Raw genomic sequence first — 25466 nt, 5'->3', positions numbered from 1 at the left:
GGGATGACCCTGCAAAAAGGGCCAAGTCCATCACACACGACAACAGTTTAGAAATATATCCTATATTTTTCTATATCCAAAATGATATAAATTCACCATGCAGTATTTAAAAAATATCTACTTTGCAAAATATCCTTAAAATTGCAGAAATACCTCAACCGCACAATTTGTATGAGTCGGTAGCTCCGTCTGGGCCTACCTCGATGCTGAAAACAACAGTCTAACCTTTCCAGCTGACTGCGTCGGTGTGAGCCAGCGAAAGCGTGGACAGACTCTGTAACAGTACCTTTCTCGTTGCGGCTGGCACGTGGGTGAGGGACGGTTGTGGCATCCTTCACGGTTGCATTGCAAAATGTAAGCGGTGCAGAGTGAGGTGCCCTCTTGATGCAGTGCAGGCAGTGGCTTGTTGACGATCGTCCAGACTGCAACGGTGAGACCGAGGCTTACGGTGCAGAGTGGGCCGGTGCTCGATGTGGTGCTGGCAGGTTGCGGTGCAAGCGACAGAGCCGGTTAGCGGGAGCTGATGTCGGTAAGCCCAGACTGCTGTGTGGGACGCGACAGTGTGTCGTGAAACTTACATGCGGTGCCCCCAGCCACGATGCGGTCACGGGTGTCGAAGACCGCAGCAGCGATGGCGTCTGTGAGACCAGGATGGCGAAGTGAAGCAAGGCGGTGTGGAGTGCGGTGCCCACAGGTCACGGTGCAAGCAGCGGCTCCGTGGCGTCGGTCATCATCGGCAAGATCAGTGTTGCGGTGCAAGATGCAGACAGTGCCTTCTGCGGTGCCGTCAGTACTCAGAACCAGTGGCATAGTCTGTGACTGCGTCAGTTGCGTTTCCCTTCTCTGTGGCAACTGAAACAGTGGTTCCCGAAGCGATACCCAGAGGTTTGTGAAGTCTTTGCAGTCCCTGAGACTTCAGAACAGGAGGCAAGCTCTACTTCAAGCCCTTGGAGATACTCAGCACAAGTAAAAGTATGTTCAGTCCAGTCCTTTCACTGCCCAAGCCAGGATCAGCAAGTGCAGGTCAACCCAACAAAGCAACAACACAGCAAAGGGGCAGTACTCTTCCTGACAACTGTTCCAGCTCTTCTTTACAGGTTCCTTGATTCCAGCGAGTTCTAAAATGTTGCGGTTTGGGCCCCAATATTTATACTCAAAATCCCTTTGTTCTCTCAGGCAGAGAGTGTCTGTGCTTAGTCCAAACAAGTTCTGTCCTCTCTGGTCCAGCTTCCTGGTAGGAGGTGGAGACAGCATGGTGTAAGGCAGACCAGACCTATTCAGGTGAAAGGAAATCTCCTCCCCTACTCTAAATGCAGCCCAGGTCTATTCAGCCCAGCACTGACTCATCTAGACTTTCTGGAGCCACTGCACATCCCCAGGCCCCTGTCACTCCAAAGCCAGACAGTCAATACATATTCTAGCAGAGGCACACTGGATGACTAAGCAAGAAAATACCTACTTTCTAAAAGTGGTATTTTCAAATACAGAGTGTAAAAATCACCCTCCCTAAAGGATACATTTTAACATTCTGAGTTCAGGCATACTGAACTTTATTTTTCTACCTTGTTCCCAGGGGTAGTTATGTTTAAAAGATGTTATAAGCAAACTCCCCATTCTATCCTATGGGAACAGGTAGCCTTGCAATCGTGAAAAACAACATTGGCAGTATTTCACTATCTGGACATGCAACACACATCAGGGCATGTCCCTCCTTTCACATGCACTGCACTCTGCCAGGAGTACCTTGGGCCTATCTTAGGGGTGACTCACATGTAAGAAAAGGGAAAGTTGGGGCCTGGCAAGTAGGCGCACTTGCCAAGTAGACATGGCAGTACCAGACTGCACACAGGCTCTGCAATGGCAGGCCTGAGTTACATTTACAGGCTGCTTATGTGGGTTGCACAATTAGTGCTGCAGGCTCACTAGCAACATTTGATTTGCAGGCCTTGGGAACACACAGTGCACTGTACTAGGGACTGACTAGTAAATAAAATATGCCAATCATCGAATCACCAATTCTTAAGTACAGTTTACAACAGGAGCACTTGCACTTAAACACTGAACAGCAGTGAGAAAGTGCGCTGAGACACTAGACCAACAAAATTGGAGTCAAAACCGGGAGGTCAGAAAGCAAAAAGACAGGGGAAACATGCTAAAAGATGCCAAGTCTAACCGTAATCAACACCAGCATTCACATTTTCTTGTTTGGAATCGTAACACTTTGTCACAATTTCTTGGCTGTCAAGTATCGTCCTCAACTCCTTTTTGTCCTGCTTTATGCTTCACCACAAAATTCTAGAATAGGTAAGTGCTCAATAATATGTGACATAACTCAACTTCAATCATTTACTGAACTTGCTGTGTGTGAAAATACATGTACCTGAAGAATACTTGGCCTTTATTTATTTGGGTGACATCAGTCCTTGGAACCATCAAATTATCCTTCAAAAGTATTTTTATATTTTGACTGTTCGCCCAGTACTGCTAAGTGTGAAGCGTATGATCTATAAGCTGAAATTGACACCATTTGTTTATTTGCCTAATGACAAACAATTGTGTTGCTTACATCTAATGACTTCAATTTTCTAGGTGATGTCACAGCACAGGTGTCTTTGCAGCCTGCCCTGAAATTCAATGGCGGTGGTCATGTGAATCACAGTATTTTCTGGACCAACCTTTCTGCAAATGGTGGTGGAGAGCCAAACGGTAAGAACTAGGTAGATACCCTGTTTCGACAGAACTGACCAGGACAGTCATGCTCTACATTTTGTCCTTTGGTGATCAGTGTGACCTTTTTTGAGAATTCAATGTTTTGCACACTAGTACAGTAGTTTACATAAACTTTGAGGATCCCATGTTTGGGCAGGAGTAGAAAGAGTTTGGCGATGGAAAATGGTAATAGTTTTTGTCTGTAGATCAAAATAAGATAGTGAGTGACTAAGAAGGCATGCAGAGTAAATGCACCTGTCTGTGTAGTGAAACATTTTCTCCTGCCAACAAAAATCACAACTTGTTTTAGGTCATCTATGTAATATTTAGACTGCATTGGCCTCCTCACAAAATAATGGATGCCCATAAACATTGCAGTTCATCAGAGAATCTACTTTAGGTAACATTACTGATGACCTGTATAGCGCCACCCCTCAGCTTCCAGGTACAGAATGGTGATAAGGTACTGAAATACGATTCAGAAAAGGGGGTGGTGATAAACAGAGTGTCTGAATTAAGCAGACCACTCTTACCCAGTCCAAAGATCAGGGCTTGATCCATCACCGTTATTTAGCTCACTGCCCCATCCCAGCTCAGAACCTGGCTATATGCAAATTAGTCTGTCCCTGGCCCAGTGCATCATGGGAACAGGGCAGACCAAACTACCAAGCCAATTCTTCACCAGAAAGGAGACAAGCTACCGGGGACCGGTTTCTGGCATTTCAGCCTCGTCGGCCTGGCTTGCTTGAATCCTGATGGAGCAGTGAGCAAGGGACTCATGTCTGAGTATACCCTGCCACACCTATAGTGGCCAAAAACGATTCAGAAAAGGGGGTGGTGATGAACAGAGTGTCTGAATTAAGCAGACCACTCTTACCCAGTCCAAAGATCAGGGCTTGGAAGGGTATACTCAGATGTGAGTCCCTTGCTCATTGCACCATCAGGATTCAAGCAAGCCGGGCCGACGACGCCTGAAATGGCAGAAACCGGTCCCCGGAAGCTTGTTTCCTTCCCAGTATAAGAATTGGCTTGGTAGTTTGGTTTGCCCTGTTCCCATCATGCACTGGGACAGGAACAGACTAATTTACATATAGCCAATTCTGAGCTGGGATGGTGCAGTGAGCTAAAAAACGGTGATGGATCAAGCCCTGATCTTTGGACTGGGTAAGAGTGGTCTGCTTAATTCAGGCACTCTGTTCATCACCACCCCCTTTTCTGAATCATTTTGTCCACCATAAGCGTGGAAGGGTATACTCAGATGTGAGTCCCTTGCTCATTGCACCATCAGGATTCAAGCAAGCCGGGCCGACGACGCCTGAAATGGCAGAAACCGGTCCCCGGAAGCTTGTTTCCTTCCCAGTATAAGAATTGGCTTGGTAGTTTGGTTTGCCCTGTTCCCATCATGCACTGGGACAGGAACAGACTAATTTGCATATAGCCAAGTTCTGAGCTGGGATGGTGCAGTGAGCTAAAAAACGGTGATGGATCAAGCCCTGATCTTTGGACTGGGTAGGAGTGGTCTGCTTAATTCAGGCACTCTGTTCATCACCACCCCCTTTTCTGAATCATTTTGTCCACCATAAGCGTGGAAGGGTATACTCAGATGTGAGTCCCTTGCTCATTGCACCATCAGGATTCAAGCAAGCCGGGCCGACGACGCCTGAAATGGCAGAAACCGGTCCCCGGAAGCTTGTTTCCTTCCCAGTATAAGAATTGGCTTGGTAGTTTGGTTTGCCCTGGTCCCATCATGCACTGGGACAGGAACAGACTAATTTGCATATAGCCAAGTTCTGAGCTGGGATGGTGCAGTGAGCTAAAAAACGGTGATGGATCAAGCCCTGATCTTTGGACTGGGTAAGAGTGGTCTGCTTAATTCAGGCACTCTGTTCATCACCACCCCCTTTTCTGAATCAAGGTACTGAAATAGACCCTTAGTTGTGCCAGTAGAGGTGAACAGCTGACATATTACAGCTATGACATTAGGAAGCAGAGATAATACAGTTTCTTTTGCAACTCTGTTGAGGAGTAGCAAAATGTACTGGTGAGTGAGAGGTATGTTTGACCTGCTAGTTGAGGGCATTGGCCGCACTCTTTCTGAGCTATAAGAAAGAAGGTGCACTTAATTTAGCTGTGGTTAAAGGCATTGGTCTTGAACCAGGTTTAGTTCTGCAGGTGTGTTCAGAAGGTCCCTAGAATATATGAGTGAGTATACCAAAAAAGCAGTCATCAGAAGTGACAGGACTTAATGGAGGTTGATTTATCAAGGAACTGATGTGAAGTGCTCCAGCACAGCAGGTGCGTTAGAATGAAATCCCTGGGAGAGTAGGCCCATAAATGAAGTTAATTACCTTGCACACCTTGGGGCTTACGTTCCATGAGGTTCTAATTAGCTTTAAGTATCCCAGATGCCTGCTTTACTCGCATGTTACAAGTAGCCGCTAATGAAAACAGTCCGTTTAGGCAGTCATCAGGGGGACACACTATTGGACCTTCACCTCTCAGGCTTAACCTCTGATAGAGATGTTGGTAGACAGGAGTTTCTGGTTGGCAGAGGTATGCACCCAGTCGAAGCAGAAACCACCACTCTAGTCATCAGGGTAAGCTAGATACACACTAAGAGAGAACCTGTGCTCATCCTCTGGTAGCTGTGCACAGAGTAGTCTGGCGTATCTAAATAGGGAATGTGTAAAGTATTTGTGCAACACACACACAGTAACGTAATGAACACTCCACACAGGGTTAAAAACGGGATTATATTTTTATGAGTAAAACAAGACCGAAAAGGAAAAAATCCAATAAGTAGAACCAGAATTATGAATTTTTAAAGAATACATCAAAAAGTAGTGCTTAGAAGCCAATCGCGCTATGGTGTTACTTGAGGTCGTGCTGGGCCCGGGTAAATCCAAAGTTCAGGCTGACCGCGATGGAGGGCAGGCCGGCTACAGGACTCATGCAGGTCCTGCTCAAAAAGTACCTTGGATGGAGTAAGCGTCTGTGTCAAAGACTCGATGTGTCTGCCCAGGTGAAGGCTTTGTCAACTAACCCATTTACGTTGCAGGCACTGCATCGTCCTTGAGCCACACATTCTGTTGAAGCGATGTCGATATACGGCGTGTCAAAGGGCAATGTATCGGTTCTGATCGTTACTAAGTCGTCACTGCGTCAAATTTGATGGTTCTATGCAGTAGAAGTAACTTTCAAGGGCCCTGGACTGGATCAGCACCACTTGACAAGGCCGGACTCACAGATAGTAGAGCCCAGGTGCTCTTGCAGGGTTGAAGGAAGTCGTTGATGGTCCAGAGACTTCAGAACCAGGGGCAAGCCCTTTGAGTCACTCTGTGTTCAAGTGAGAGGGGTCCTCCGCAGGACCGATATCAGCAGAACAGCACAGCAAGCAGAAAAGCAGTTCTTCCAGAGCAGCAATTAAGCAGAGTGGCTATCTTTGTAGCACAGCAGTCTTTACCCCTGACAGTTCTTCCCATATCAAGTAGTGTACTGTTTTGTAGGGTCAGTGGCCTAGTACTTCTACCCAGTTCTGCCTTTGAAGTGGGAGTGACTTCAACGATGACCCTTGAAGTGTACAGGTCCCCCTTTCTTTCCATCCCTGGCTCTCTAGACTATTAGTAGTGGGTAATCAACCTTTTGAATGGGAAACATACACTGCTTATTAAGGTGCAAGAGTTAGCTCCTCCTAAGCAGGAGGAGAGATGGGAGCTATCAGAATGCAGATGAGTTCAGTCAGACCCACCCTTCCTGTGTTTGTGGCTGTCCAGAGGAAATGCACAAAGTATAGCTGTCCCCACCTCAGACGTGCATTAGAGTCTGGCTGCAAGGCACACAGCAGTTAGAGCATGGAAATGCCCAATTTCTAAAAGTGGCATAGCTAAAACAGCATTTTCAAATCCAATTGTACCATTAAAGAAGATTTATCATTACCATACTAAAGCTATAAACCATGATGCAGCTACTCCTTTTTGATCAGGAACTACAGCGTACAAGTGTATTAAGGATTTCCCCACTAGCTAATGAGAGGAGTAGGCCTCCCAGTAATGAAAAATGAATTTGCCGGTTTGTCACTACTAGGACATGTAAAACTTAAAGAACTTGTCCTGCCTTTTAGTTACACAGCACCCTGCCCTTGGGGTTACCTAGGGCCTACCATGGGGGTGGCTTATGTGTAATAAAAGGTGAGTTTTAAAGCTTGGCAAGTGGTTTTAAATGCCAAGTTGAAGTGCCAGTAAACTGTACACACAGGCACTTCATTGGGAGGCCTGAGACGGGTTTGAAAGGCTACTGATGTGGGAGGTACAATCATTGCGTGAGGCCCACTAGTAGCATTTAATTTACAGTACCTGGGTATATTGTTGTACCACTGTACAAGAGACTTAGAAGTAAAATATTTTTTAAAAACTTTATTTAAAGTTTTACACAATAACATGAAACAGGTGTGGTACCCAATACCAGCAAAAAGAATCATGTAGTCACATCATATTGGTACAGTACTAGTGGTCAGTCCATTCACTAAACCCCTCATCCCAACAACAATAGCCAAGTATAACAAACATTTAATCCTCCTCCCCCCTCAGATCCTGCCTGGTTTCTCGCTACTAATGCACTTTGGGAACCTGTCTGAAGGCCATTGGTCACTAGGTTTCGACAGAGCTCCTTCCAAAGCCTTAAATCATTCTCTAATTTCTCATCACTGTGACACCTCTTCATGTGCACCTCCTCAGCTAATGTCCATTCGCGCACATCTCACATCCATGCCGAAATCTTGGGCGCTCGCACCCCCATCCACACAATTGCGATTCTGCGCCTCGCTAATACTAATAGTAGTTGCAGGAGTCTCTATATGCTGTCTTACTTTGCTTTTTAGGTTTTCAAATAAGCCCCAATAGGAATTGAGTGGGTGTCAATTGCACTCACCAGTTCACACTGCCTCTGATCCGCTCCACTCCCTCTGTCCAGAAGCTACTGACCCCTGGGCATCCCCAAGCCAAGTGAAAGGAATTAGCACCTTGGGCACGAGTTGGGCCTATTGGGGGCCATGTGATGTATTCTCTCTGGGGTCATATAAGTACGATGCATATAGTTGTAATGAATTATCCAGAATTTGGCATTACAGGAGACCGTGTGCGCGAGTGCACCCACCGCCCCCCAGTCCTTATCCTCCAGTGACACCTCCAGATCTGCGTTCCAAGTAGCGAACGCTCCAGGTGGGGTAGCACTGGCATCCGCCCTCATGGCATTTACAGTAGTGATAGACTTAGAAGTAAATTAAATATTCTTTTTGGTGTATATATTAGTGGCATAAGCACATGCACTTTAGCACTGGTCGGCAGTGGTAGAGTGCTCAGAGTTCCAAGGTCAACAAAAAGTTACAGAAAAAAGAGAGGTAAGCAGGCATAACATTTGTGGGATGATCACCTTAAGTATGACCAGTCTAACAGACCTCTAGCTGCAGATTCCTTACATTAGAATATTACCCAGGCGGCAGACTTGATCAGGAAATGAGCAGTACCCCTGCGTACTGGTAGGTGGCTTTGTTCGGCTGCACTTGGTGTTGTCTTAGGGTGACCAACTGGCATGGGTGCAAATTCAGGATGGTGAATGTCAAAATTCAGGACATAGGGTCAAAAGTTAGGACAAAAATTCAGAACAGAAGGTCAAAATTCAGGACTAATTGAGGACAAAGCGTACATTTTACAGACACATCAGAGGTGGTCGTGCAATCGTATCTAAGTAAGTAAATTGGTATGTGCACAGCTTTGAGCAACTGTGCAGGTCTTTGTGTGGTATTTCACATGGTCATAACCTATTTATATGGTTTCTGCACTGGGTTGTCAGTATATATATATTTTTTTACAGTTCATGGTCCTGAGCCGGCATGTTTGCCGAGAGAAGTGGTCGGGAACATCAGCTCGGATGAACTTTGTTACTAGCATCTCATACCTGAATGCCATTGTGAGATGTACCTGATTAGCTGACTGACTCCTCTTTTCCGAACATACACGCGGAGCGCAGTCCAGCTTTTCTATTAATTTATTTAGAGAAATTCTCAGTGCATTGTCACTGCTCACCTACAACGGGATTCTCCAACGCTACCTCTGTACTGTTGGATTAATTGAGCCTTCCTGGCCCACCTATATACCCTATTGGATTGACAGCCTTTTCTCACATTGAGTACCTGGACGGGTCCTCATGTGAGTAAACCTCTTTTCTTCTATTCTTCATGTGTGGCACGCCATTTTCACGAGGCTGCGCAGTCATAATTTCAGATGTCCCTTCATCAATAGTCCTGAAGAGACCCCACATTGTTTTGAGGGGCAAAACGCCGTCGACAAACAAAAGAAGCGAACCAATTACTCAGCGCATATCACTGTATATAGCTGCTGTTCACATGGAATTATTTTGATAATGGTCGACTTGAACAAACTGTGGAAACCTTGTATATAATATTCACATTGTCACTTAGTTTTAGGTTTCCGTTTTCACTTGGGGCACTATGCACAAATGTTGTTTTGATTTACAATGTTTACTTCTAATTTTATTCAAAAATCCATAAATTATGCTACACTGAAATCATCGTGTTAGTGGTTCCTTCGCCCTCTGCCATTACTTAACCCTCCATTTTGCGATTGTGCATCACAACTTCATAATATATTATTCCACAGGAACCACTGTCTTTCTTAAATAACTACTACCCTGGTTCTTTGGTGAGTAGGGTTCCCCTGTTTCTCTGTAAAAATTGTGAGATGTAAAGCAGCATGCTTAGAATGTAGCTAATCAGGACCTGCAGTCCTGGGCTACAGTGCAGTCCTCCAAGTGGCCAGTTTTGTGTCTGATCATTTCAGGCATTCCATGCCGGTTCAGCTGGTGAGGACTGATTTAGGGGCTGGTATAGAACTGAATAATGGATAAGACATGGCTTGGCAGTTCGGGCTGGACTATTCCTATGAGGCACAGGGTCAAGACTGATTTGGATATAGCTGTGTCTGAACTGGGGTGGCGAAGTGAGCTAAAGAACGATGATGGATTTAATCCAGATCTGTGACTTGGGGTGATTGTCTGAAAAGTTTCAGCGCTCTCTCCATCATCTCCTTGTGTTTGCTAAGACCCATAGTGAACAGGTCTTGTATGAGGGTAAGAGCATTAAGCAGGAAAGGAGTTATTGACCAGCCAGCATGAGCTAAAATTGGCTCCATACTGCTGGGTGTTATGGTATTATTGTGGGCCAGAACAGTTAGATAGGAGTTCACATTACTATATAATGCCCTTGCTAGTCACATAACCGCCCTTCTTATTTTACCTGTTTATGGGAAATAGTATACTGATTGGACTGTTTCATTTCTGTGAGCTGCAAACTGTATATCCTCATTGATGCACAGAAGTGTGCTACAGACTAGAAACGGTGTACGTTGTTGAGGCATTATTGTAGGGCAGAAGGAGGCACTGTCTTTTACATACAGAACATCTTCTATTGGAATGGCAGTGAAATGGCAGCAAAATTCAGTTTTACTGATAAAACTATAAAAGTACAAATAATGTGTAGCAATGTGGTTTCAGCAAATATGTATCATTTGAACATTACCAAGTAAAGTGTTTTGCTTGTTTTGATCCTATTAAAACTGTTTCCAGCACACTTCTGAATTACAAACAAGTTGTCCATTTGTGATTTCCCAACTGCGGATAGGTTTTTAAACATTTGCACAGTTCATTTACAGATATTTAAAAGTTGTTGTGTGTTACCAAAAAAAACTGTCAGCTTACAGCTTCGGTTTTCACACGTCCTGTACCACCACACCAAGACTGTCAACTAGTCCACTTTACTATTTTGCCTTTGACTGCAAAGTTAGAGAATTTTGTAAACTCCAATCCACATGTTAAAGAATAAGCAGAAATATATCGGACGATACAGCCTGACATGTGCCCTCTATTCTTGAACACATAGCACTTATGACTAGCTGAAAACTAAATCTAAATGCTTCTTTATTGTTCACTCACTTTCTCAACTCAAACTCATGATAACGGTGGGATGTATGTGGGATAGTTTGCTAGACTGTGCACTTGGCCCTAGACTAGTTGTGCAAAGGTGTGAAGTTGGTGCATTTAGGTTTTTCTTGTAGGTGGTGCTGAAGAGGAGATTCATATTGGCCTGTTGCTCATTATCTCATTAATTCTGTTAAAGAGGAACTTTTTGCCATTAGCAGTACCCAATTTTTTGTGTAGTAAGGGTGACGGCTAAAGGCAGCATTACCGGGATTACATATTCTACGGTGAGACTTAGTGAATTAAGTACATGGTGGCAAAGGTGGAGGGGAACTTACTGGATGAAAGTATCTGACCAAGTTTATATGCCTCTGTAAATAAATTAAATTACCTTGACTTGTCTCTATTGGGCCTACAGATGAATCAGAACTTTGGAATCCTGGTTTTATGGGAACTGGTTAGAAAGGAAATGGCGAATTTCTGATGTCCCTCAAAAGTCCAATTTAAAAGTTCAGACATTTTATTTCCAAATTGTATAAAGTTCCTATTTGAATGGGAAGGTAGAGTTGTTTATACCTGGGGAGAGTAGCGCAGACCCTGCAAGTTATTGTAATAAGAAAGCTGGTTAAGACTTCTGTGTACTAGGCTATTTCTTGAGATCACAATGAGTTTAAGAGGGCTTTCATTAATGGCACTTGACGCATATTCATACACCTCTGAAGGTTGGACGTCCTCCGCAGGAGAGACAGTTAACTCCTTACACAACCGTAACTATTTGAAAAGTAATTACACACTCATGAGTATTCTCCCATTCCATTATGTCCCAGCTCAAGCAATCCACTATGTATTGCAGTATCCCGATCTTATTTTATTCTTGTCACGCCAGTCGGAGACTATGTATCCTATAAACTGTTAATTTACATGCTCCTTCATGAGACTCTCCCAAACACTGATGTGCTTAAACTGAAGAGTGAAACATGCCCCACCATTGTCTGATACCCAAAACCATTAAATTTACAGACAGTTGGTTACCCTAGATCTGTGCTAATTATTTGCTCAACACTTACCATAGAAGGATAGATGTAACTTAAAATACATCAGTTCAATAGTCTTTCTTCGGGGATAACAATGACCATAAAAACACAGATTTAGAAATACAATTATATCATAATCATTTTTCGAACTCAAGGATTATTGGGAAGACTTCATGCATTGGTTCAAATGAAATTAAAACATCAATAAATACAATTTATATATGCATTTAAGAGTTAGTACAAAATTACTTAATGAGCACCCAAGAAAGTAGCATTTATTTAAAGCTATAAACCATCGCATCAAGGCTAAAGTGTACTATTCTTGCATCTTCCTCAATTTTATTGTAGACAAGATATAATTAAGGACAGAGAAACAAATTGTCAGTCCTTCTTGTTGCAATGTAAAGGGCTTGTCCTTTAAAGGTGGTCGTAAGAAACATCTTCTCAGGCTGCTATATAAAGTCAAAACAGTATGAAGTGCATTGTCGTTTGAGGTGAAGAATTATCACATGGGCAGCCCGGAAGAGATTCAGACCAAGAACCACAGTTAGAAAAAGCAACCACATAACGGATTAACTGTAACCTGAGCCTTGTGAGATAAAATCTTTGTTCTGGTTTACCCACCCAGGTTGAATACTGCTCTATCCCAGGCGTTGTAGAAATTGGCCAGTAGTTAAGGACTGAGGTTAAATGGCTTGAACTTTCAATTCTAAACTCTGCATTCATTATAATAATATTTTGTTTCCTTAACTAAGGCCTTAGTTTGGGGCCCAATGCTATCTGGAAAATCAAAAAGGTCCATGTCATTAGAGCTTTTCCTGACATAGGCCAGCCACGAGATGGAGTATCTATTATCCAAGTTCAGGCAGGAACTCAACATGTCTCTTGAGAAACCTGCTTGTGGGGTACACCAGATTTTAACCCATAGTAAGAAGGGGGCCATTTTAACTTTGTCTTCCAAATAGCCCATACCCAGTTCACTGTGAGAGAAAAAACAGGGTCGATTTAGGGATGGCCAGTAGCCGATTGAGGAACTTTTTTTCGAAGGCCTGCATTCCAGGTGGTGTTTCATGACCCGCCACTCATGCTCCATATGTTCTCATGCCTAGGCATTTCGATTTGTATAGCAGGATCATCTCTTTAATTGACTTGTACCCCAGTTTTTTTGCGCATCTAAAAATAGATTTGCGCACCACTCCTATTTTCTGTACTTTCTGGATGGTGATGCCGCCCTATGAAAAATGTGCTTCAAACCAGATGACTAAATAATTAAAATATAAAACCTTAGTGATCAAAGTCTCGACAATGAAAAAAGATTTTGTTTTGGTGTTTTTTGGGCAGCAGGTTAAAATAAATCATTTCTGGTGATTTAAACTCAGGTTTGTCATAAAACTGTTTAAAACCATTTAAGAGTTTCTGGAGGCCAATTGTTGTTTGAAATTAAAACTAAATTATCTGTATATAAAAGAACTGGGACCGGTCAAGATGCAATTCTAGGGGTATCACCGCAACATAAACCCAGGGCTTTTTCGAAGGGATTAATATAGAATAAAAACCGCAAATATGCCATTATACAGCCCTGCCTAACCCCTCTGGCGACCGTTTATAGGTTGTTACAGTCGCCTTGAGTGTAGCGGACCTTAGTAGTAGTGTCCCAGTGTCTTCGCCTTATAAGGTTCAACAAGGTGGGTCCAGCCCAGCTGCCTCCATCAGAGACCACAACTTCCCCCTATCCACCAAATGAAAAGTACAGGATGGGTCCATAAACACCATGTGCAAATGAACTACCCCTGGCCTTGGCGTACTTTCCCGAAATAAGGGATACTTTCAGGGCCTGCTCAATGGCCCCCAAGCCTGGGCGGAAGCTGTATGGAACCTTTGAGAGAAACAAATTATTTTCTGCCTAGACTTCGAACTTTTCCAAGATGATCCGCCCTAAAGTTTTAACTGTGGCGTCTAACAAAGCAATCAGATGATAACACATAGGGCAGTTCCTGTTCCCTTTATTAAATATAGTCACTAAAGTGCATTCCCTCCATGTGTTAATTGGGGCCCCCTTCACGATTGCTTTAAAGACATTAGTTACAAAGGGGCCCCAGAATTCAAGTTTAGATTTTAACACACCAGTGGGGGACTCCATCGGGGCCTGGGGCCTTGCCCGGGACAGCACTTTGGATAGCTTTAGTGATCGATGTTAATTCACTTAACCAGACATCAAAAAAGAGTGGATCAATTTCTGGTTCCACAAGATGTCCATCGAGTTGGTCATCAGGGCTAACATTTTTGGAGAAGGGACCTACCCACTCCTGTTCTAAAACATGACATTCAATTCCATTTGAGGGGGCCTCTGTGAAGAAAGGTTGGTTGATAACCTCCCAAAGGAGCCTACGTTCTTTTAGATGGGCTGCTTTATCTAGGTCTTCCCATGCTTTGTCCCTGATTTTCCTTTTCCTGGTTTCTAGCTTTTTTTATCGCGATTCCTGGCTTATCTTACTCCCTCTATATTACGTGGTGTTATGTTGGTGGCCTTTTTAAGGGCATTTAAAACTGAAGTGCAATCCGAATCGAACCAGAGGTGCTCAGTCTTTGGGTGGCTTGGTTATCAATATAGTTGTTCAGATGCGTGCAGCATTTGGACACTGCTATGTACAAAACAACAAATTCCATTGGGAAACAGCAAAAACATCCACAGAATACATTAGACAGAACACTGAGCACACATCCCACACAGTTCTGATGTACCATATAGATCAGCATCACCAAGCTCTAAAGTGTTCCAACCATACTAATCAACAATTATAGTCTACAGAAAAAATATAACAATTCACACTCCTCCTGCACAGTTCAAGTATTCTATATAGCTCGTTTATGTTCTTTAGTTTGTATTACACATTGGAGAGTTGAGCAAACATTCACAAATAGCTGGACAGATTAAAAGATGAAAAAACGACTAAATGTATACACTCCAAGCAGAATTTGACAGCCGAGATAAGTGGCAGATTTCACAATTCTACCCCTGTACCATGAAGGATGGTGCTGGAAGCATCACTCTGTTCCTGAACATAGACTTCAGGCTTGAGTACGCTCCTGGGGGATGGAATACTCTGCCACAAACATGACCGATATCCCATCCGCCGAATTACAAGTTCCATTGGATATAATGGAATTGTAATTTGCCGGACGTGATATTAGTTAAGTTTGTGTACGTAGTGACTCTATATGCCAAGATTGTAATCAGGCCCTTAGAGTTCACAGGCAGTAGCACTATTAGAGAGAGTGTTTTCTGTCTGTCAACCAGCTGGTTGGCAAACTCTCCGTCCACGTTAGCCAACAGATGATCTACACTCTTGGTTTGGCTTTCTCCGGATAGGGCTCCGTTCTCACCTGCATCGTGGCCACCATCTTTGAAATAGCCACTGTGCTGGGGTACACTAGATGCTCCAGGTCCATCGTTCTCTGGCTCTGAACTCTCACCCTCTGACTCTGTGTCGCTAGTTGTGTGCACCAGGGTTCTGTGAACAAGAGAAACCTTTTACTCAAAGTCTTCAACGAGGAGTCCAGATTCTGCCAAGCCTGCAGGAAGCCCACCTCAGAGGCCCACCTCCGGTTTTTCCAACTGGTCTCCTTGGGAAAGTTCTACAAATCCTGCATCGCCATTGGTCAAACGACCTTCTGGCGAGTCCCTCGTTGTGATCAGCAATCCATCCAACCCATCTCCAAGGTACATGGGTAGATTATCTGCCAATTACCCTTCTGGATTGCTGGCAGAAGACCCTCCCATGTCAGCAATTGGTTCTTTCCCCACATAGCCAATCTGCAAACCCCCTCTGTCATCGTCTGGGTTCCCTCAAGTGTCCTCTGAACTTTCTCCATTGGGTAACTGCCTGAGCCGCTCTTCCTTCCCCCTGGCATGGTCCTGGCTGCCTGGCTGGCTCTTCGCGCCAGTGTCCACTGCTCGGAAGGCCTTAAGGACGACATTCTCCTCTTTAGCTTGAGTTTCCAAGTTACTGTTCCTGGCAAAAAAGTTTTTTATGGAGAACTTTTCAAAGAAGGTCTATGGGAAAGTGGCTCCTTGCTGTCTGGAGGGTCACTGCTGGCCTCCATGTTTGCCAGACAGCCACAAGAACCGAGCACTTAGCACAGGTATCAGTTTTGATTATTTTTGTCCTTCAGATCCTCTAGCAGCACTTTGCCCCCTTCATGAGCACGCGTTGCAAATATTTTAAACGCAGTATCGACTGCCTTCCTGCTTGCAAGCTGGCGCCCACCCACGGTCAATATCAAAGCAAAAACCTGCAACCCTGCCACAATTGCCCTGCAGTCAGTCTCTGGGTAGATGTGCACAAGCTGAACTCAGAGCATGCAGACTAGCTGCGAAGTAGACTCCCAGCAGCTCCGAGAAGTGCTCCACTTCCATGTGTCAAACACCTACAAGCATATGAGCGCTCCCCGGGCCCTGCCCTTCCAAAACCTCCGGCCCGCGGACTGCCTTCCCAGGAGCCCCGCCTTCCTCCCGCACTTTGTAGGACCTGCCTCTACTGAGCTACACCCCAGAAAGAAGTGATCCCGTAGTATGGACTGCTCGGTGGGTCGGTGCTCCGGCTGCACTAACCGGAGTAATGTAAAGGTCACTTACTCTAATTCGGGTAAAAAAGACTCGCACGTTCATCCTTCCGGGGTCGACAGCACCCGAGCCATTGGGTTAGGTAATGGGAACATCTTAACAGAGCGCGAGACACCGGCAGAGATAAAGAAGTTTAAAAAAAAAAAATTAAAAGAGAGAAAGGAAAAAAAAGCAAACAAAGAAAAAGGCTCCACTTAGCTGGAATCCGAGCGACAACAAATCCTTTCTAGGTGTGTTTTTTAATCCGATCGTCTCCTTTTGCTCCTTCTGAAGAGTTGGACAAAACCTACGAAGCTCCGAGAAACAGCCACGTAACTATGTAACAAGTATTTGCAATGCAATAGGACTCTCATTTACCCGAGACCTATTGCATTGCATCACGTACAACCGGGGAGGCATGGACAACGGGAGGAGAAGGGGGCGAGAATGCATGGACCAAGTAGTGCTCACAGTCTAAATAACAGGTACCTTCTGTGTAACACTCGAAGTAAAGGGGCCAGTAACCATGGGCGTAGTTTGCATAGTAGCACTACACATAGCTGCACGTAGTATACTTTGAACTACACGTAGTATCTCTATCGTTATATGCTAAAGAGCATACAGTACTTTTACAAAAGTGAAACTAAAAAATTAGCAAGCAGTGAGAGAGGTGATGATTTTGGGATCCTCCCTAACCTAGGGAGAGAACCAAGCAGATGCCTTGAAAACAAAAAGCACATCTTGTTGAACGATTCGGTGGTGGTCCCATCCTCTTAGGACCACCCCAAGCACAGTTATTGGCAAAAACACAATCCCAACCAAAGGCCCTGAAAAGCATTATGGGATGAGATTAGCAGTGGGCAGTGAATATTATAGTATCCGATATCAAAATAATTCTACAAAGAGCTGCAGTTCAACTAGTCGTTACTAGATGTCCCTCACGAGTCAAATGCAAATGCTTGATGAAAGGGTTTCTCTGTTTTTGCATTTGACTCGTGAGGGACATCTAGTAACGACTAGTGGAACTGCAGCTTGATGTAAGAATAATTTCAATGCTTTTGCATTTGACTCGTGAGGGACATCTAGTAACTACTAGTTGAACTGCAACTCTTTGTAGAATTATTTTGATATTGGATACTATAATATTCACTGCCCACTGCTAATCTCGTCCCATAATGCTTTGCAGGGCCTTTGGTTGGGATTGTTTGTGCCCGGGACATATCCGATGTATATAAATTAAACAACATTGGAGCAAGGGCGCATCCTTGCTTTAGCCCTTGAGTGGTGTTGATCTTCTTGGTTAGCGCAGTGTCTGACAGCTTGACCCTCACCCAGGTAGTTGTGTAAAGCGATATGACGGCATTGAGGAGGCCGCTGGGAATGCCCCACGCCAGCATTTTTCTCCAAAGGATACCTCTGTCCACCAGATCAAATGCAGATGAATAGTCCACGAAACATGCGTAGAGTGCTGATCTCTTCTGATTTTTTTGCATGGTTGACAAGGTCGGATAAGGTGATTATGTTATCCAGTGTGGAGGAATTGGGTCTAAAGCCAGTATGGCAGAAAGGAATTATTGTGTTTGTTGTTGCCCAAGCCTCTAGATCTTTTAGGAGTACAGCTGTGTAAATCTTAGCATTGATGTCCAATAAGACTATCAGCCGATAATTACAGGGATTCTGCCTGTCGCTCTTTTTAAAAATTGGGTGGAATATTGGACCTCTCCAGCTGTTAGGCACTTGATGTAGTTTAGTGCAGGTTGTGAACAATGAGAAAAGTATTGCGGACCATAGTGACAAGTCTTCTTTGAACAATTGGGCCGGGAGGCCATTCGGACCAGGTGCACCTGAAGATCTTATTTTTCTTAGTACATTTTGAATACTATTAGCCGTAAATATGGGTGCACGGTCCTCTGAGTCATCAGAAAGATCTGAGTATTCAAGCTGAGAGATTCCTGATTGATCAACTACATAGAGGTTATTTACATGCAAAGACCACATTGCTTCAGTGAGGGAGTTGCTCCTTATAAGTTCTTGGCTTGTTTTGTTTTCGATGTATCTCCATAGGTCTGCCTGATTATGTTTGCTCATGATCGAGTGAACGTATTGCCAATCCTTTTCCCTCTGCTGATTTTTTTTTTTCCTGCCATATCAATTGCCTATGCTGTTTTCTTGCACCTTGGAGTTCCAATGACAGGTCGCCTGGGACCTGTTTGAGGATTAAGTAATGGATGCCCCTAGTAATGGGAGTCCAGTGAGATAGTAGGTATTCGCCACTTTGGGCTTGCAGAGACTGTCCAGTAGCAGCTTTCCAGGATGCTAAATTCCGTAAGTTGACATGGTCAATGTCCGCCAGCAGGCTGTCCGAGGGGCTTTCAGAGGAAATATCAATAACTGTGCTATATATTAAGTGTAGTTGCACCTGGTTGTGTGTACTATTTGTTGTGGAAGACAGAGTTATAAGCGAGATTATACACACAGGGTGGGCCGGAGTAGCTGCTGGGTCCCCATTGAGTACTTTTTTCTTAATTGAGTCGGAGGTATCTGTGATGTCCAGTTGGGCTGACTGAGCAATATGAGGGGACTTTTTAAAGAAAAAGTCAATTATTGAGGATTTTTTCATTTCTGAGGGGCTTCCGCTACTAGTATAGCTGGTCCTTTTACTATCCATGCGTGCCTTTACGATAGATGAATATTTAAGTTTTAATGGAGTTACACCATCTCCATCTTTGGTGGATTCGGAAGCTGCTGTGGTTTCCAAAGGTGGTTGGTTTGTCTGATTGGGGCTAAGGCTCGACACACCACAGAGGGAGAGGGATGAGCATGATCCATCTTGAGTTGTCATCAGCACTTCCGCTACTTTAGATGTTTTTTTGTGTTGAACTCCTTGTCTTAGATTTTTGGTCCTTCCATTTTTCGAGAGCCTTAGCTCGCCGTTGGTGGAATGCTCTATGAGACGACTTCCATCCTTGGAGAAAAGGAAGTGCCCTCCTTGATGCCTCGTAGATTGGGCCCTTGGCAGCTCTTTGGAGATAGCGATTTCTCCGAGTGGGATGGGCCTCCGGACGGGCCTCGGGTGAAGGCATTAGAGCAGCCTGATTTGACCTGATTGGCCCTATTTAAACACACGCTGAGCGGCTGTCCTCCCCTCCAGATGACCTTCAGTAGTTTACCAGTGGACGATATCCAGGGCAGGCTGAGAAGTGAGAGTGGAGGGCCAATCTTGATTGTGGCCTGTTTGTAATAGTGTCTCTACTGACACTCCTTTGCCTCTCTCTACTCCTTTGCTGGGCAATCTGTGGGGGCTAGTTATTGAATGAAGGGGGGCTATCAATGTGGCAAGTAGTCAAGTTAGCAAGGTGGCAGGGTAGCAAGTCAACAAATCTGGGTAAGGGAGTAGCCCAGGCAAAGGACCAACCCGGTTTAGGCAGAGGAAATGGTCAATGAGGTGGCGAGCTAGAGGCGCGCCGGCTGACCCTGGCCCAGCCCAGTTCTATCAATACCACTGAGGGGCTCCAATAAGTGGGCCTCCCAGCAGTTAGCCAGCATTGTCGCGTTACCTCTTCACGGTGGACCGCCGTAGACCTCCGAAATCCTCGTGAAAGCTGGTGCTGGTGATGGTGGCTGGTGTCGTCAGCAAACGATCGTGGGCAGTGACAATTAAGTTGGTGAGGCTGGTAAGGCTGCTGGGGAGCCGGGAGCTAGCCTTTTGCTTTACCCGCTCTGCCTGCTCAGGCTGCCGTCAAGTCGAGTCTTTCCGCAGTCTTTCCGCAGTATAAGTGTGAGCCAGAACAAGTAAAGGTCGTCTCTCTTTTTTTGGGAAAAAATTCCAGTGTTTTTTTCTTTTTCAGAGGTTTTTGCGATGCTGGACTCTTGCCATACTTAGTCACGTACAGTACAAATGAATCAGAGATCCATAAAGCAACATAGATTGCAGCTCACCCAACCGGGCAACTAAGTAAACCGGGCAGCTCCGGTGTGAAACTCCTGCGGCCGCCGCCGCGGGACTGCTACGCTCCTGCTGGTGAAACTGCGGGGGAGCCGGGAGCCAGCCTTGTGCTCTAACCGCTCCGCCCGCTCAGGGTGCCACCGCTGCTGATGCGGGACTGCTGCACACCGGCTGATGAAGCTGCGGGGGCCGGGAGCCAGCCTTGTGCTCTACCCGCTTCACCCGCTCCACCTGCTCAGGCTGCTGTCGAGTCTTACCGCAGTTGCAGCAGTCGCGGCACAGTTCTGTCGGGAAACTCCTGCGGCTGCCGCCGCTGCTGCTGCTACTGCGGCACACCTGCGCACTGCTCGGGCGCAAATGAAAGCTCGGAGTGGAGCTAGAAACTAGTCTGACTCTGCCTTCCCTGTGTCAATGAGTTCACGTAGGAAAGTCATGCGAACATTTTCTTCTCAGCCAAATTGAGGCATCCGGGAATAAGAGCAAGGACATTTTTAAAATCGTGAAACATTTTACCTCTATATCTCGTACCCCCATCGCGGCATGTAAAGCTACCGTCCTTCAGTTCCCTCCCATTACTTTAGAGCAATCTCTGAAGATAATGAAAAACTTAAAATTTGGATCCCCTTCTGACCCATGCCCTGCAAAAATACTTATGACTATGGCGGATATTATTAATCCGGAGGTCAATGCAGTTTTTAATCTGTCATTGAGCAGTGGCCAGGTTCCCTCCATCTGGAAGAGGGCCAAAATCCTTCCTTTGTTAAAAAAGCCCACTGCGGATCTCACAATAACATCTAACCTCAGACCTATTTCCCTCCTGCCTTCTTTTTCCAGAACTATAGAAAAATATGTGAACTCTGTGATAACCGAGTTAACCAAAACCAACAACCTTCTCCATATGAGTCAATCTGGTTTCCGTGCAAACTTCAGTACAGAGACAGCTTTACTCATGATCTCTGAATCCATGGCGGGAGAGTGGCTCTGATTTTGCTAGCTTTGTCCGCAGCTTTCGACACCGTGCCCCAGGACTGACTTCTACAGAGATTAGGGGAGTGTGGCCTAGGTGGCACGGTGTTAGAATGGTTCCCCTCCTTTTTGGAGGATAGAAGCCAGGAGGTGTGGACCCCGCCTTTTGCGGCCTGTATGCCTCCCATGAAAGTCGGATTCCCTCATGGCTCCATCCTAAACCCGTTGCTGTTTAATCTGTATCTGCCCCTCTGGCAGAAGCCTGTGGTGCAACAATCCTATCGTATGCTGACGATACTCGGCTGTTGTTTACCTGTAAAAAGGGTGAGGATTTTGATGAAGAGAGGATTAAAAAATGCTTAAGCAAGGTTTTTGCTTGGTTCAGACTTAACCAGCTACAATGCAACCCTGAGATATCCAAAGTGTTTCTCTTTGGCTCATTCATCCATGATGCATGGAGGCGATGGTGGCCAATCGATATGTCACCCCCTCGGACATCAGCAGGAGTAGTGAGAAATCTAGGGGTAAAGATGGATGACTCTCTTGATATGAAAATACAAGTTCAATTGGTAGCAGGAACCTGCTATGGCATCCTGAAAATGCTCCGGAGATTACTTCCCCTCCCGTCGGTCCCCCACAGAAGGACTGTGGTCCAAGCCCTCATCACTTCCAGATTGGACTATGTAATTGTCGTATATTAGGGCCTACCGGATTGTCTTCTGAACAAACTACAGGTCATCCAAAATGTAGCAGCCAGAGCCATTCTTATGTTGGGTCCTAGAGTACGGATTTCTCCATATCTAAAGAACTTACTATGGCTTCCCATTCGCAGTATTCATTTCAAGGCCCTTGTGTTGGCCTTTAAAGCGCTTCATGGCACAGGAGCCCACTACATTAGGAAACGGGAGTCCTTCTACACTCCTGGTCGCTGAGGCGGCCGTTCCTTTCAAGTATAGGTGGCCCGCCTTTGTAATGAGCTGCCTATTACACTCGGACAATTGACTGATGTATGGCTCTTTAGGAAACAACTGAAAACATGGTTATTCCATGAATAACCCACCTAAAGAGCCTGCCCTGTAACGGTTTAACGCATGTTCTGCTGAGCGCCGGGACACTCTATCAAGTAGCTGCGTGCTTTACAAATACTGAATAACATAACATATCCCAATATAGGTAGCTGGAGAGGTGTGTAATTACTGTGGAAAATGGTGTCGCGGTGTGTGATTTCCACAGCAATTCCTAATTTCTTATCCACTGCACGGACATTTCTACTTCTTGCTGTCTATATATCTATGGAAGGGAGGGACGGTGATTGGGAGGGGAAGGGTGTAGTGTTCGGTTAGGTTGTCATTCTAGTCTTTGTAAGAATTATCTATGCTCTGTGTTCTATCTTCCCTACCTATTGTATTCTGATTTGGAATGCTGTTCGAATTGGAACTGTCACTGATGATCAACTGGCTGTGCGAGCTGCTGCGCAGCACTTGTTCCAATAAATCTTCTCAACTATCAAACTGCCTGCGAGTCAACTTACTACAAAATACTTGGCGACGATACATGAACAAGTGACTGCACTCCACGCGTGCGTCTATGGACAGAAATACGGCTATTCCAGAGTTCAGCTGTGTCTTAGAAGTAAAAGACGTCAAACATCCAGAGGAACGAAACCGCCACTCGAGAATACGTCGAGTAGCAGTGAAAACCCGTTCACCCACTCTCGCTGAACCAAAGGAATTGAAGATAAGGTACTGTTCTTACTTTTAAAGTCTTCTCACGGAAGCGGCAGCAGTCTCTCTCGTCCGCCAGTTTATTTACGTCAGTTGCGCTCCAAGCGTATACTGCCTACGCTTTTTGCGTATTGTATTACGCCCAGCCACTGGAGCAAACACATTTCCCAACGCAACTGGCGTAAAGCTATTCCAGAAACGTCACTGGAACGCAACGCCCTGACGCTGAAACGCAACGTTGGAGGCCATTTTAAAGATCATCTTCGTTTTTTACTTGCTTTAAATATTTATTGTCACACCGCTAACAAACAGCAATAGTGACCAATTTCAAAGCAAAAACGGAAGCGCGACTAGTTACTTGAAGTGGAACTGCTCCATGTAATTGACTTTCATGAGGTGAGTGACGACGAATTTCATTTTTGTTACCACGGAGACAGTTCGAACTGGTAACCATTTTCAGCATATAACGTGATAACAGTGCTTGTAAACTACTTTAAGCACATATCGAGGAGATAAAATTTTACACATAACGGAGGAATTGTGTTGGAGTATTGATCCAGCATAGTTGCAGTGGCCAATTAAGTCACGATTTTTGTTGACTCTTACATTTAACTTACAAATTATTACTTTGGCTGAGTCTCTCCCCAGCACTCCCCAGCTCTCGACAACATCCATACAAACATGAGTTTGCAAGCGGTTTCTCCCCCTCCACCATTTCTTGATCCTCCAGGTGAGCCCCCAATCACCTGGAAAAAGTGGTTTGACGCCTTCACCACTTACTTAGGAGCTATTGGTGCATCCAGATACAGGGCAGAAAGGAAGAAATATCTGTTGCTGAACAGTTTGGGGTTTGAAGGACGCTCTATCTTTAAACATTTACCCCCTTTGGTACCTGCTCCTGAAGAAGAAGATTTGGACGACTACAATCAAACAGTAAAAATGCTTGAACTGCGTTTTGATATTAAGCCTAGTATAGTGGTTGTAAGGCACAAATTCTTCAAATCTGAACAAAAACAAGGGGAAAAGGTAGAAGATTTCATTTCTACGCTTAGGGTGTTGAGTGCGGAATGCGAATTCGAAAATTTTAGAGACCAAATGATAAGAGACCAGTACATTTGCAAATGTTTAGATAAAAATATTCAACAAAAGTTACTCTCACTTGATAATCCCTCTCTCGAGGAGACTGTACGAGTAGCGAAAAGCATTGAATTTTCTAAACTTTCTGTCAAGGAATTAGATATTAGATCTCCTTCATCCATTACTAAAGATGAAACTGTGATCAGTTCAGTTAAGGTTGTCGACAATAAGATAAGCACTTCAGGTCGTGCCGACAACAAATTCTTCAAACAAACTAATATATGTTTTAAGTGTGGAAATTTTCCTCATTCGAAGTCTGGTCGTCCTTGTCCGGCCAGGAGTGTCACATGTAGACTTTGTGGCAGAGTTGGACATTTTGCAAAAGTATGCCAAAATGTAAAAAGAAACACTTCCTTCACTCAATCTGGTAAACAGTGGAACAGTAATTACAACCCCACTTCAGTTGCTTTTGTATCTGACGTCCCTCAGGACGATACTAGCTTTCAAGATGATCTGAGGGACATGGTAGCTGTGGTTAGCATTGAAGATTCTGAGTCAGAATGTGTGGATCCTTATTCCGATTTTGGCATCGGAGACAAGGTAGTTTGCCTGCTGGTTGATTCCGGGGCACGAATAACTATGCTCACCCAGGAACTTTTCGAAGAGGTTTGGGGTGATCGCAAACTCTTTCCTCCAGACAGATTACCTTTAAATTACGAGGGCAGGAAGATTGAACTATTAGGATATTTTGAAGACTCCATTGAATTCAGGGGGAGGAAAATTTTTGGCAAAGTGTATGTGTCAGTTAAAGGGTTGAACATCCTTGGTTGGTTCCACCAAGGCTTATTTAAGATGGTTCTCCGTCCTGGAACCAAAGATCCCATTTCTATTGCTGTTGTTCAATCCGATGATAATCCTCCCACAAACAATCTTCTTTCCACTGTAAATGATGATTTTGTCTGCACTTTAACCAAAAATTTTCCTGAAGTTTTTAGTAGTAAGTTGGGGGAAGTGAAAGGATTCATGCATACCATCCGTGTCAAAGACAATGCTATTCCAATTAAACACAAACTGAGAAACGTCCCATTCAGTGTGCGAGAACAGCTCGAGTCAGAACTTTATGACCTTTGTAGCAAAGGAATAATTGAACCCATAGAATCCTCCCTATGGCTTTCTCCCCTTGTGGTTGCTAAAAAGAAGACTGGGGAGCTTCGTGTCTGTGTCGACTTGCGCAGTTTGAATAGGAATATATGGGTTGATTCCTTTCCCCTGCCCAAGATCCCCGACATGTTGTCGCTTATTGATGGTTCCAGGTGGTTCAGTAAGCTAGATCTAGCATCCGCATATCACCAGGTGGTCCTCGACCCTGCTTCTAGACACTTTACTGCTTTTGTATCCCCTATAGGTTCCTTTCAGTA

At 44.7% G+C, this 25466-nt stretch overlaps 1 protein-coding gene across 2 annotated transcripts in view; it reads left to right on the top strand.

Annotated features, from left to right (window-relative positions):
* The window catches only part of SOD2 (superoxide dismutase 2), a 437494-nt gene that overhangs the window by 340253 nt on the left and 71775 nt on the right, over positions 1-25466 (top strand). For both annotated transcript variants that reach the window (XM_078648974.1, XM_078648973.1), the window contains one exon: positions 2590-2706. In XM_078648974.1, the coding sequence (XP_078505100.1) occupies positions 2590-2706 (117 nt within the window). The remainder of the gene's footprint in view (positions 1-2589; positions 2707-25466) is intronic.

The sequence above is a fragment of the Lissotriton helveticus genome, chromosome 6 (genome assembly GCF_964261635.1).
Source record: "Lissotriton helveticus chromosome 6, aLisHel1.1, whole genome shotgun sequence".
Taxonomy (NCBI): domain Eukaryota; kingdom Metazoa; phylum Chordata; class Amphibia; order Caudata; family Salamandridae; genus Lissotriton; species Lissotriton helveticus.
This window is presented reverse-complemented; position numbering and strand designations above follow the sequence as displayed.